The sequence below is a fragment of the Mustela nivalis genome, assembly GCF_964662115.1.
Source record: "Mustela nivalis genome assembly, chromosome: 8".
Taxonomy (NCBI): domain Eukaryota; kingdom Metazoa; phylum Chordata; class Mammalia; order Carnivora; family Mustelidae; genus Mustela; species Mustela nivalis.
This window is the reverse complement of record NC_139027.1, coordinates 123,668,806-123,681,949: the sequence shown is the minus strand read 5'-3', so window position 1 is coordinate 123,681,949 and position 13,144 is coordinate 123,668,806. Positions and strand designations below refer to the sequence as shown.

Genomic DNA, 13,144 nt, shown 5'->3' with positions numbered 1-13,144 from the left:
TTTGTGGCAAATCCCAACAGTGTCCTGCTCACACACTACTCCCTGCAGTCCGACCGCCCATGCAGCCAACTGCAGAAAACCCACAGGCTCTCTGCCTCCGGGCTTCCTTGGACCCCCACCCTCCCAATCTGCCTAGTCCTCTGAGCCCCGTGAGGCAGACTGAGAGTGTTGGAGAGTCGACAGCCCCCAGGAGCAAGACAGAGTTTAATAGGCATTTGTGAGGGGCACCTGGGTGGCTCAGTGGGTTAAGCCTCTGCCTTCGGCTCAGGTCATGGACTCAGGGTCCTGGGATCAAGCCCCGCATCGGGCTCCCTGCTCAGTGGGAAGCCTGCCTCTCCTTCTGCCTGCTGCTCCCCCTGCTTGTGTGCTCTCTCTCTCTCTCTAATACAGGCATACATAAAAATCTTTAATATGCATTTGTGAACAAATAGAGGCTATTTCATGAACACGCAAGCATATGTGGGCACGCCCATGTGTGCGCATGCAGGTGTGCGAATGTCCGTGCTCGTCGGGGAGCGAGCGGGCAGATAGGCACGTGCTCGTCCATTATCTGCATTTACCCCCGTGTAAGAATGGAAGGGACTTTGTTTGGGTTCCCCCAGAAGCAGACCTTGTGACAAAGATTCAAGTGCAACTGGTCTCCCCAGGAGGGGACCCCAGGGAGCATCAGGAGGGGAGTGGGCGGAAGGAAGTCAGTAGTGTGCGTGTTATCCAGCCGGGACCACCGTGGGCAGCCAGAACGGATTCCCACAGCCTCCTTCACCCTCCCCCACCGAGGGAGAGAATGTAGAACTCTCTTGTCACCCCGGCTTCGGGCGAGGCCACTGGGGGATGCGGCCTCCAGCTCCATCAGTCATTGCTGGGCTGCCTTGCAGGCCGGTGGGCTCTGTCACCCAGAGAAGATTCTGAGGCAGAGTGGCAGGGCTAGGGGTCAGTCGTGGGGTTGGTGGCAGGCGTGTGCACCTGGCACCAATAGCATCCGCTCCAGGGAGGGCGTGTGCAATGATGGGGGTGCCTGCTGTGCCCAGAACCCTTGGCCTCAGTTTCCCCACCTGTACACTGATGGGAGGGCCTCTGTGCTCTTTGCAGGGCCCTCCATGCCGCCGCCACCCTGAGTGTTCAGCCTAGTTCTGCCTCCTGCTCAGGGCGCAGCAAAACGTCCGCACCCTGGAGGCCAGGGTGGTCCCAGCCCCGCTCAGGGGTCTCCCCAGGGGCTGTACCTGGTTCGAGGCCCATGCCTGCTTGTCCGTCCAGTCCCTGTGGCTCCGCACGTACCACCACTGGATCTCCAGCGAGTAGGAGGGCGAGCCGCTGCCGCGGAAGGAGCAGGCCATCTCCACATCCTCGCCCGTCCGCGCCGTCATGTCGTGGGGCGTCTCTGTGAACAGGGCTGTGTGGAGAAGCGGGTGAGGAGTGGCTGGGGCTCAGGAAACAGCAAGGCCCGTCGGCGCTGGGCTGGCTGTTCGGGGAGAGGGTGGGAGCAGCCGGCTGGGAGTGGGAACGGCCCGGCTTCACGAGGGGCCCCTGGAGGAGCTCTGCGAGGCCGGACAAGGGTTGTGCGATAGCAGCTGGCAAGACATGGTACGACGGGGCAGGTCCAGGGCCCTGAGGGTCCCACATGAGCTGGGTCTCTATCCCGGAGTCTGTGGATGCCATGGGAGACCCACGCAGGGCAGTGAGGGATCAGGGCAGGGCTGGGTTGGAAGGCGGGAGCAAGGAGGCCTCGGAGGAGGTTGTGGTTTTCATCAATTCTTCCAGATTTTTCTAGTCACCCCCACTGGTCTCCCTTCCAGATTCTTCTCAACCCGAGGGCCCAGGAGCCAGTGCCGCAATTTTTGTAAAACCAAGTCAGACCAGGGGAAACCTCTGCTCAGAACCTGCTCTAACTCCCCACTGCCCCTGGGATAAAGCCCACCAGGCTGGGGTTCGGGGCCTGCCCACTGCCCCGTGCTCTCCTCTCTGTCCTGTGGGCATGCCTCGCTTTCCCCTCACTTTTGCCCTGACTGTGCCCAGTGCTGGGATGCTCTATCCTTGGTCTCTCTTTGCCCAGCTGGCTCCTTCAAGTCACTCAGGGCTCTAACATGACCCCTTTCGTCTTTGACCACCCAGAGCAGGAACCCCCTCACCCGACCTCCTGGCACCCCACCCCCCCATCAGACCATATATCTGTTCACTGCATGCAATGCCTGCTGAGCTCCGTGAGAACAGGGACCTGGAGGGTTTGGGGCTGTGCAGTGCCCAGCACCCAGCAGGCTCTCCGTGACTAGATTGAACATTCTCCATCCTCTGAGGGCCCCCAGAGTGCGCTGGGAGCCACATCTGCCTCCTGTCCTCCACAAGGCCCAGCTCCCCAGGAAAATTCCGAGGCAGGTGGTCCCCCCTACCCCCCACCCAATGACCTAGCAGGAGCCCCGCCCCCTCCCCCCCCCCACCGCCAGGTAAATGAGAAAACAAATCCCCATTTAATGTGGCCCGTACCCCTCCCCGCCATATGTTCTGTCTCTCCTCTCTCCAAACAAATATTGTCCTGAGATGTAATGAGAATCCTTTCCTCTTCTCAGGAGAGATTATCTCGCCCGGGAAAGACGCCTGGCAGCATGCAGGTCACCCGGGGAATGTGTCCATCAGTGCTCCCACCCCCGGCCCCTCCTGGATGCTGCAGCCTGCAGGGGGCCCGTCCTCCCCAGTGGCAGATGTGCCCCCAGCCAGTCCCAAGGGTCCCCCCTGTACGGCCCCTTCCCCGAGCAGCTTGGGGCGGGAGGAACAGGGGGCCCTGGGCTGGGAGGTGGGGGTCCTGCTCCGGGGGCCACTTGCCTCCCACCCCTCCCCAGGATTCCGAGGGCTTTGAAAGCATCAGGATGGACAAGAACCTCCGTCGGGAAGCTTCTGCTTTTTCTGCTCTACGCGTGGGGTTTCCATGTGGAGCTTGACTCCAGGAACTGGTTTCTGGACTAAGAGAAAGTTTGTGAGGTCCCTAACCCCTGAGGTTAAAGGTTTATGAGGCGCTTTCTGGAGGCTTCCCACATTCCGCGAGGCTGGGAAGGACTGGCCACCGTCCCATGGACACAGCCTGTTTAATGAGAATGGCTGAACTACTGAACACAAGCCCAGTGAGGTGCGAGGTGCCCTCACGTGCAGTCGATCTGAAAGTTGGGACTGTCCTTATTCCCACTGGGCAAGAGACAAAACCGGCCCATGCCCACTTTTCCCTGCTGGGTGCCCAGGCCCCAGAGTCATCCTCGACCCCCCTCACCCTCCCTTCTAGCCCACATTCAGTCTGCAGGGAGCCCTGGGGACGCCACCTCCTGAATGTCTGCAGAATCCCACCGCCACCCCTGTGCTGGGCCAGTGCCACCACCTCCTGCCCATAGCAGCGCAGTGGCCTCCCACTGGCCTCCCCACGGCCATCTGTCCTCCAGACAATATCTTTGCAACTGGTCGGTGAGAGTTACCTCCGCAAAACATAAACCGATGCCGACTCCTTCTTTCCTCAAAACTCTCCTATGGCGTCTACCATGAAAGGGAAGGGCTTCCATGTTTGGGTCCGTCCCCTCTGGTGTCAGCTTCTGCTTTTCCTCTGCTTATTCTGTTCCCGCCACCATGGCTTCCTGGCTGTTCTCTGAACATTCCAGTTGAGATCCTACCTCAGGACCTTTGCCCTTGCTTGGTATTCCCTTTGGCTGGAACACTTTCCCCTCGACCCCAGATTCCCACATCGCTCCCACCCTCCCCTGCTTCAGGACTCTGCTCAGACGTCACGTCCTCAAGGAGGCGTACCCTAACTACCTCATGTACATTACGTCTCTCGCCCAAACCCATGCTTCAAATTACTGTTCCCTTTTAAGACTTTATTGGTGCCGTCTGACAAACTTTCTGCAATGAGGAAAATGCTCTATATCTGAGCTAATCCAGAAACCACCAGGCACACATGTCTACTGAGCACCTGAAGTGTGGCTAGTGCAGATGAGGAACTGAATTTTAGATTTAATTTCATTTTAATTCATTTAAAGTTAAACAAATAGCCACTTGTAGGTAATGGCTACTGTACCAGACAGCACCGTGAAAATGCTTCTTTTGTGTTTATTGTCTGCTCTCCTGGGAGAAGGGACTGTCCCTGAGCCTGCCTTATTCACTGATATATCCTCAGCTCCTAGAACACTGCCTAGCACCTAGTAGGTGCTCAGTAAATACTTGCCGGGTGAACAAAAGGACAGATAAGACTGGGCGGTGGTGGAGCAGGGTCTAGAGCCAACAGGTCCCCACCTTGAGCATCCTAGGCCAGGCCCAGCCCCCGACACCTTCCCTGATGCCAACCTGCCAGCTCAGGTAGGACTGCAGGGGGCCATGGAGGCTCTGAGCCATCAGGAGGGACTGAGAGGGATCACAGTGAATGCTTGGCCCCTTCTCCTGGAACAGCTGAATTTTGATCCAGACCCAGTGGCCTTTGTGAAGAGGGGAGGAGGAGAGTTGGATCCAAAGCTGCCAACTGTGAGACCTGGCTGGCTAAGGGACAGTGAGAGGGACACAGCTGTGACCTTCTCCAGGTGCAACTACTGAGCCACAGGAATCAGAATGTGCTCACCATTTTTCCTCCTGCACCTGGGTAAAAGGGGTCCAGGGCTGTAGGACAACAGATTAGGAAGGCCGGAGCCGGCCCTGGAACCCGTGCCTGTATAACTCCACCCCCCGCTTCTCCTCCCCTAGAGATGTGTGAGTGGAGGAAGCATGTCTGGCCAACAGGTATGTGGAGGGTCTCCTGGGTGGCAGGAAGGGCAGAAATGGGCTTTCCCTGGGTGGGAACTCCAACGGGGGACCTGGAGAAGGGCCAGGCCTTCATCCATCCTAGCTCAGCTTCCCCCGCCCACGGGCACCCCCAAACTGAAAAGCCAATCCTGGCCCACTGGTTCTTTTTACTGATGTATCAAGAAAGGCTCAGAGGGGGTGGGGTCTGGCCTGGCATCACACAGCAGCCAGGGGACAGCAAAGTCAGGTGCCAGGCCCTGAGTCCTTCACCAGGCCCTTTAACTCTCAAACACACTTGGGGGACGACCCCTTCACCCAGGGGGCACCTGTCCTCTCCCTTGTCCCAGCAATGGCCCTCTAGAGGGCGCTGTCCAACAGCCCAGCACGCAAGCCCAGAACTGCAGACACATGCAGAAATTGCCATTTTCTAGTAGCCACGTTTAAAAAGTTAAAAAGAAATTTTTTTAAACAGATGAAATTAATTTTAATCATGTATTTTATTTAACCCAAGATATCAAAAAAATTATTTCAACATGTAATAGAAATGATTAATGAGATATTTTACATTCGCTTTTGCTCTAAGTTTTAGAAATCCAGCATGAATTGGACACGATTATAGTACATCTCAATTTCGACAAGCCACATTCCCAGTGTTCAGCTGTCACAGGGGCGGGGCGCGTGTTGGCAGGTGAATCCTTCCTCCCCATCACACGTCCCCATTGCTCAAGAGAGGCAGCCAAGGCCAAGTGCAGGGCAATGACCCTTCCAAGACCACACAGCAGAGTTAGGATTTGAACCCAGGCCTGTCTGACACCCACGGCCATGATCTTTCCGGGGTATTTAAACTCTGTCTGGCTGCAGAGGTCTTTCTTAAAAAGTAACAGTCTAAGATGGTCAGCCTTATAGGGTCCTGTGGGGCAGGCTGGGGTGCACAAAGACTTGGGAAAAGCATAGAGGAGGCATTTCACCCCTAAGGCAATCAGGGAAGACTTCTCAAAGGAGGTGCTGTGCTCCCTGCCCACCCACCCCAGCTCCAGGTGGGGACATGGTTTGGGGCCAAGAGTGGGGAAGGGCTTTGGGGAGGAGGCAGGATAGAAATCTGACTGCAAGGGCTTCTGGAGCCAGGTGAGTCATCTGTGTGTGCAGAAACCAGCTCCCTCCCCCCACCAAAGTAGACTCTTGTCCCAGGGTCTCTCTGGTCCCCTCAGATCCTGCTAGGAACTGCTTAGTTGGGATGGGGGAGGGCCCTCAGGATCCCGTTGTCTCCCAAATCAGTGATAATAGGGGCGACGTGTCTGCAAGACAAGTGGGGAATGAGGTTCCAGGCATTTGAGGGCATAACCCGAGTCTCCCTGTCCCCGGGCCTGTCCCAAGGAGCCCCTGATGGAGAAGCGGCGTATGCCAATGAGCATCCGGGGCACAGGGCTGGAACCAGAGATGGAGGACTGAGCCTCTTTCTGCCAACGGACGGGCCATGTGGTCTAGGGAGTATCTCTCCCCTGTTCTGAGCCTCAGTTTGCTCCTCTGTTCAATGGGGGTGGGTGCTGAAGATCCGAGAACCCCACCAGCTCAGACAATCTGGGGGAGAAGGTGATGTACTAAGAGCAGTGTCCTGGGCACTGGGAAGGGGAGGGGTCACTGCTACTTGGGGGAGGAGGAGCATGTCAGCCGGGCCCTGAGATGGGTGAATCCTGATAGGCGGAGGCAAGGAGAAAAGAAATGGTGTGAGCCAAGGCAAGGGGGAGGGAACTCCAGGAAGCTTTCTCATTGTTTTTAAAAAGAATCCATACCATTTATGAAGCATCTACTACATGCCGAGCACTATGCAGGCACTATCTCTAAGACTCTCTAATCTGCTCATCCCCATCCGACAGATGAGGAAAATGAGGCTCAAAAAGGAGGCAGGACTTGTCCAAGTTCACACAGAGCTGGGTTTTGAACCTGGGTCTGACCAGCAGTTGGGGCCAAGCCCCGGGGCTCCATCAGCCCCCATCAGGATTTAGTCCAAATTATCAGGAAAAGGTCAGCCACCAGGCTCCACACCTCTACATCCCACTTGCATACCTCCAGAGATGGGGAGCTCAGCTCCTCACACCTCCACTAGAAGCAGGCAGCTCTAACCACCAGCAAGAGGTTCTTACTCCCTGTCCCAGGTCTGTGAGAAAGGGTACCCCATCAACACCAGAAACTGGAAGGCGGCCCGCACTAAGTTTGAGGATGATGATGGCACGGTAATAACGTCGAAGAAATACAGAGTACTTGTGTCAGGCACTGTGCGAAGCTCTGCACGGACATTTGTCCCCACCACGATGCTGTGGGAGCGGGGGGATCATTATTATCCCCATTGTTCAGGTGGGGAAGCTGAGGCCCAGAGAGGTTAAGGATTTGCCCAAGGCCACAGAGAAAGCAGTTGCATTTGAACCCAGTTCCAGAGCACTTAAGTGTGGAGCCCATAACTTCTAGACCTTGCTCCAGCGGCCCCTCTTCCTATCCCCTGCCCTATGTCCTTCCCTTCAGCCACCCAGACCACCCCCCCCCCCATACCCTGCCCATCTCCAGTTAGCATTCCTGCTGAGCTTGGGACATAAAATCCATCTCTTCTCTTTGACGTCCCCCTGTCCTGAGCCCTGCCCCCCTGCTCAGGTAACTCCCCATAGCCGTCTCAGGGGAGGCTGGTATAATTATAGATTTTTGAGAAGGAAGCAATTGTGTTCTCCTGCCCCAGGGCCTGAGCAGGGCTGGGCTTGCTGGGAAGACAATTAAAACCGATGTCCACAAATTAGGATTCTGCAAGAGAAGGAGAAAGGGGCTTGATTGAATGCAACTTCTTCTTCCTTTCTGCTTTTAATTGGGGGAGCAATGTAGTCATTAACCCTAAGCCTGGTAATCAGGGCATGGTCTGCAGGAAACAGCTCCGGGGCCCTGGCCCGAGTCAGTGGGTTTGGCTTCTGGTAAAGGCAAAGGAGGACCTGGAAAGATCTTGTCTGCCCAGGACCAGGGCCTGACCTCCTTCCTAACCTTCCAGACCCCGATTCGATACCACATCGAGGGCTCTGTCTTCAGGCCTGGGTTCGAATCCTGTTTCTTCTACTCCCCAGCTGTGTGACCTGGACAAGCCCCTTTGCCTCTCAGAACCCCAGTTCTTCATATGAGAAAAGGAGAGAAAGAGAGGGGAGGATGACACAAGACAACCCGTGCCTCATTCCTGGCACAGAGTCGGTGCTTGACAAGCATCATTCTCTTCGCTCACATTCTACCTCAAAGTTCTGTCATCGCCAGAAAGATTGTAAAGATGCTTCCTCTTAGCTTCATCAGATCAAGCAGGAGTACAGTGTCTCTACCTCCCTCATGCCTGGACCATGTGAAACCTCTTGTCCACCAGTCCTGTACCTCTGCTCCTTCCTCATTGGCTCCCGCCAGCCCCCTGCCCCGTGGCAGCCGGTGACACACAGGCAGGCCACAGGGGACTTGTCCACCAGAGGCAGCCTCAGCCCAGCCCCACCCCCCGGCTCCCTCCACCTCTGAGGCCAGAGCCCACGAACCCTGACCCTCTGATCCAGCCCCATATCTCCTCTCTCCCTTCACACAGCCTTCCTTGCCCTTCTCATCTTCAAATCTCTGGTTTGAGGCTGCCTCCTCCATGAAGCCTGCAGGGACTGGATCCTAGGCCACCCATTAGTCTCTGCCAGAGTGAGAGCAGGCTCCCCGTGGTCCCCGCTCAGCCCATCTCTTGCCAAGTCCTACTGTGTTGTGGCCCATTCCAGCGATGAACGGATACACAAAATGTGGTTTCTCCGTACAACGGAATATTATCCAGCCTTAAAAGGAGGGACATTCCAACGGGGACGAACCTGGAGGATGTGACGCCGAATGAAACAAGCCAGAAGCAAAAGGACAAATACTGTCTGATTCCGCGAGGCCCGGGGGCAGCCAAACTCAGAGAGAGAGGTGGCAGGGTGGCTGCCCCGGGGCAGGGGGAGAGGAGGAGGAGGACGGGGAGCATTGAATGGATGGGAGCACAGCCTCAGCTGGGGAAGATGCCAAAGTTCTGGAGACGGATGGTGGGGACGGGTACACAGCAACCTGAATGTATTTGACGCCATAGAACTGTACACCTAAAAACGGTGAAAATGGTAAATTTGATGTTGTTTTACAATTTTTTTTAAAAGCCTCTTGGGCTTCCCCGGCCCGCAGCAGTGGCTTTCACACCACAAGCCTCTCCGTGGACTTTGTGCCGGGAGTGCTCCCCAGTGCACGGTGGCGGGGTGGGGGTGGGGTGGCGCCAGGAGCGGGGAGGGGGGGGGGGGGAGAGGGTAACACCGCCCTCAATTCTTAGCTCCAGCGTCACTGCCTGAGTCTTCCCTACCCCGTCTGTCTGCCTCTTCCCTACTTCACGCTTTTCCCTTACCACTTAGTTCTCTCTGACTTCCCTCACCCGCTAGCCCTCTCCCACCCTGAGTGTAAGCCTCCCCAAAGGCGGGAGATGGGAGTCGGCTTTGTTGACCGCTACGTCCCGGCAGCTGGGACACCAAGCACACCAGGCATGCGGTAGGTGTTTGCGGGACACTGGCTGCTGTGACACCAGACACACACAGTGGCTCTGGCAGAAGGCAGAGAAAGGATCCCTTTCTCTCTTCTCAGCTCTGGGCCACCTGGGAGCTCCAGGAAACCCTCACACTCAGGATGCCCCATGGGAAACTGCCAGCTCTCAGAGCTAGAGTCAGGCTCTTGGGCTGGGCATCCAAAGTCTGTGGCTCTGGTTCTGCTGGACCCCAGCTGTGTCGGCCCCTCCTGTCTCTCCCGACACTTCTAAGAGTCCATAACTGAACCACCCGCCCTGCCCGCTGGGCGCAGTTCCCAGAGTCGTGGCTCACGGGGGGGCCCTGGGCCTGGAGGTGACTTCCCTGCCCAGGCAGGTGTGGAAGCCATCGTTGGAGCCCTGGATGGCCCCCCTGGAGCGTGTCCTGTGACGGACACTAAGGTGTCTGTGTCTCCCCTTGCCTGGGAGCCCCCCCCAGCTCCAGCACTGCCCAGCTGTCCCGCATGTGCTGAAGGAGTGAACAAATGCGCGAAGGGAGGAAGTTCACACAAAAACCCAGAGGAGTTCAGTTCTTGGAACTATAAGAAACAAACCGAGAGAGACAGACATCGTTCATTTACTAGGCACCTACTATGTGCCAGAAGAGAATTTCAGGGGGGGTACTGTGCCCAAAAGAGCAGGGATAGGCACAGACAAATGAACAATGTGGACACAGGCATCCTGGGAGGCCCTGAATGGGGCCCCAGCGGCTGGACCCCTCCCCACCCTCCCTCCTTCTGTCCTGGCCATCCAAGCCCAGCCTGAGCGCCCCGAGAGGGCCCCTAAAGTTGTCATATGAAATGTGCCCAGAAATGAAATGGGGCAGAAACACGGGTCAGCAGGGCCAGGAAGTGCTGTGGCGGCATCACGGGGAGCTCTCTGAACCCTTGAGGCCCAGGGCCGGCACCAGCCCCCCTCTGGGCTCACCTTTCTCATCGGGAACCAGATGAGAAAGGCACCCGACAGCTGAAGTGTCTGATCCCACGTAAGCCTCAGAGTGACCCTGCAGGTCAGGGGTCTTTGACTCTTTACTACAGGTGGGGAAACTGAGGCTCACAGAAGGTCATGGTAGGTTGAGGAGGTGGGATTCAGACTGAGGCCTTAGGAACCCCAAATGCCGAGTACCCTCTACCCCCACCCCATTCTAAGCAGGAAGTAAGTCCACCTGAGGGCTCTCGCAGCGCCCCCCCACCCACCCCTTCCAGCCACCTGAGCTTTTTCCAATGACTTGAGCAACATCGCTCAGAGAACCTGGGGGCCCGCCCCAGGGACTACAGGAAGCAAGCTCCTCCAGGTACCGTGCACGGGACCCAAGGACTTGAGGAGGTGGTGTTCTTTATCACCTGCCCAATCTCACAGAGGGAGGTAGCCTGGTTCAGAGAGGGTGTGTCAGGGCCTGAGGCCACACAGTATGACGGGACAAAGCCAGATGTCAGCCCCAAGGCTGGCGGAAGGGATCTCCCATGCAGAAGCCCAGTCCTCCCTGGGCCCTCGTCTCCTTCAGCTTTATGCAGTGTGACTCCTTGGGGGTTATTTCCAGAAAGCCTGCTCTGTGTCCAGCTCAGCTGGGGGTCAGAGCTGCAGAAGACCCATGGCCACCTTAACTCTCAGCTGGGAGGCAGGACAGGGAAAGGCTGCAGAGGGAGTGTTTGAGGAAGCCCCAGCTCAGCCGTGAACCTCACCTTGCTCCTGAAATCAGGAGATGTAAAATGTCCCTAAGAGGAAAAACCAGATAAACTGAATGACAAAGCCCCTGCGGACTGAGAAGCCAGGCTTGTAGAAGGAGCCCTCTCCTCCCTGGGGATGGGTACAGCGTCTGCTCTGGGAGGGGCAGGGCCCCGGGGAGCATTCTGGCCAGCTGCCTGGAGGGAGAAGGATCGAGGTGTGAGTCGATGAAGGTTGTTTGATCTTGGAGTGGACAAGTTTTCCTCTTCTCAAGAAGTGCAAGGAGCCCGTTTGTACAAAAGCTTGGGGAATTGCAGTGTGCCTTGGTGGGAAGATGGCAGCCTGGGCGTGCAGAAGGACCTCAAGTCCTCCCTGCAAAAGCAATGAAGATCAGCCTTCATGGACCCGTCCCTGTGCTGGGCTTCCCAGGATGCACTGGCCAGGCTCTGGCCCTCAAGGGGCCCAGAGTCCACAAGAAGGGCAGATACACAGACCTGTGACCACTGTATGGACAATGACTGGAACTGAACCTGTATGTATCGCCATGTACAGTTGTTCAGGGTGTGCACCATTCACAGAGCCATGAATCGTGGTCTCCCCTTGTCCTCCCCAGAGATATGCAGAAGCTCAGAATGGAGGTGCAAGTGTTAGGGAAGATGAAGGCATGCCCACATCTGCCTGGACTCAGGGATAACTTCTGGAAGGTGGGCCACGTTTGGACTTGAAGGCTGGCTGGGGTTAGCACGGTTATAAGGAGCTCTGAACAGGAAAGGGCATGCCCGAGGGAGAGAGTCTCACAAGTCCAACCTTTTGTGGACACCCCCTCACCATTTCTGCAGGATCCCTGAAGCACCTGCACTATTATTTACTTAATATTTATTTTCAAAGCACCTTTCCCTTTTTACTTAAATAAATTCAGCTTAAAAGGAGACTTTTATTGCTGCCATAAACGGAAAATCAGCATCACTTGCCATAAATAGAGGGTAACTGTAAAAATAAACACCATGAGAACCATACAGTGTCTATAAATTCCAGCCAGGGAAGGCAGCTTGCTGAAGGCTATGGGTCTCATTGTCCATTTTCTTGCAGGAACAGGGGAGGTTGGCGAGAGTTGTGCATTAAATTCAGGGGAGGACCAGGTAGAGATGCTTCTCAGTCAGAAAGGCTTGGGATGCAAGGCTGCTGAGGGGCGGGGATGCAGGGCTGCTTAGAGGTGGCCTGGCTTTGGCTTCCTCTGCTATTGACCCTCTGTCACCTTCATCCCCCGTCCCCACCTCCCAGCCCTGGCTTACCAAGAGGCCCAGGAACTGGACCCTCCCTGCCACTCACCTGTCACAACCCTACCGATCCCACCAATCCTGCCCGACGGGGCAGCTTTCTGTCTGATTTACGGCATCTTGCACGTGGGGAGGACTGATGCCCATTTCAGGCTCAACGAGGCCCGTAGGAGGCCTGCTTGCAGAAGGAGGGAACAAAGAAAGGAAGGGCGGATGCCCTCACGGTCTCTGCTGCTTAAACCAGGGAAGCGACCTCCTGAGGCGTGGATCCCCGCCACGGCCCCAAATGGGGAAAGAACATTATTTTTGTATTAAAACAAACATAAATATATTATGAAATAGAATACGGAATTCATGAATTTTGAATGACACAGGAGAACATCAAAGAAACGTTGCCCCTCATGGGGGTACTGTTCGCTCTGCCTCGTGGGCTGATCCCCCCAAGTCCATGGCCCTCTGCCTGGTCCAGTCAGAGGCCTCCTTTGTTTCCACCGCAGGAGTACTGATGTGTCCCTAAGGGGGCAGATGGGGGAGGGGAACCAGGAGGAGGCAGAGGGATGGGGGGGTGGGCAGTGAAACCTAGGACTTACGCGTGGGCATGCAAGCTGCGGTTCTGCCCTGCCTTGCTGTGTGGCTTCGTGTAAGTTGCCTGCCTTCTCTGAGCGTCCGTTTCCACGTGGCTCATTGTGAGGATGAAATGAATGCAGGTGAAGAGTGTCTGCATGTGCGGGAACCAGGAGAGCCTCCTTACGTGCCGTTCTCTGGTGGCAGCTGCTCACTGCTGAGTTACATGCGCACACGTGCACACACACACACGCATGTGTACACACACACATGCAGAAGGACACACGCCCAGGGGGGGTTGGGGGGGGTCCTTGCC

The 13,144-nt window shown here is 56.3% G+C and overlaps 1 protein-coding gene across 1 annotated transcript in view; it reads right to left on the bottom strand.

Annotated features, from left to right (window-relative positions):
- Positions 1-13,144, bottom strand: part of VSTM2L (V-set and transmembrane domain containing 2 like) — a 33,224-nt gene that overhangs the window by 8,123 nt on the left and 11,957 nt on the right. The window contains exon 2 of the mRNA XM_082745423.1: positions 1,221-1,390. Coding sequence (XP_082601549.1) covers positions 1,221-1,390 — 170 coding nt within the window. The remainder of the gene's footprint in view (positions 1-1,220; positions 1,391-13,144) is intronic.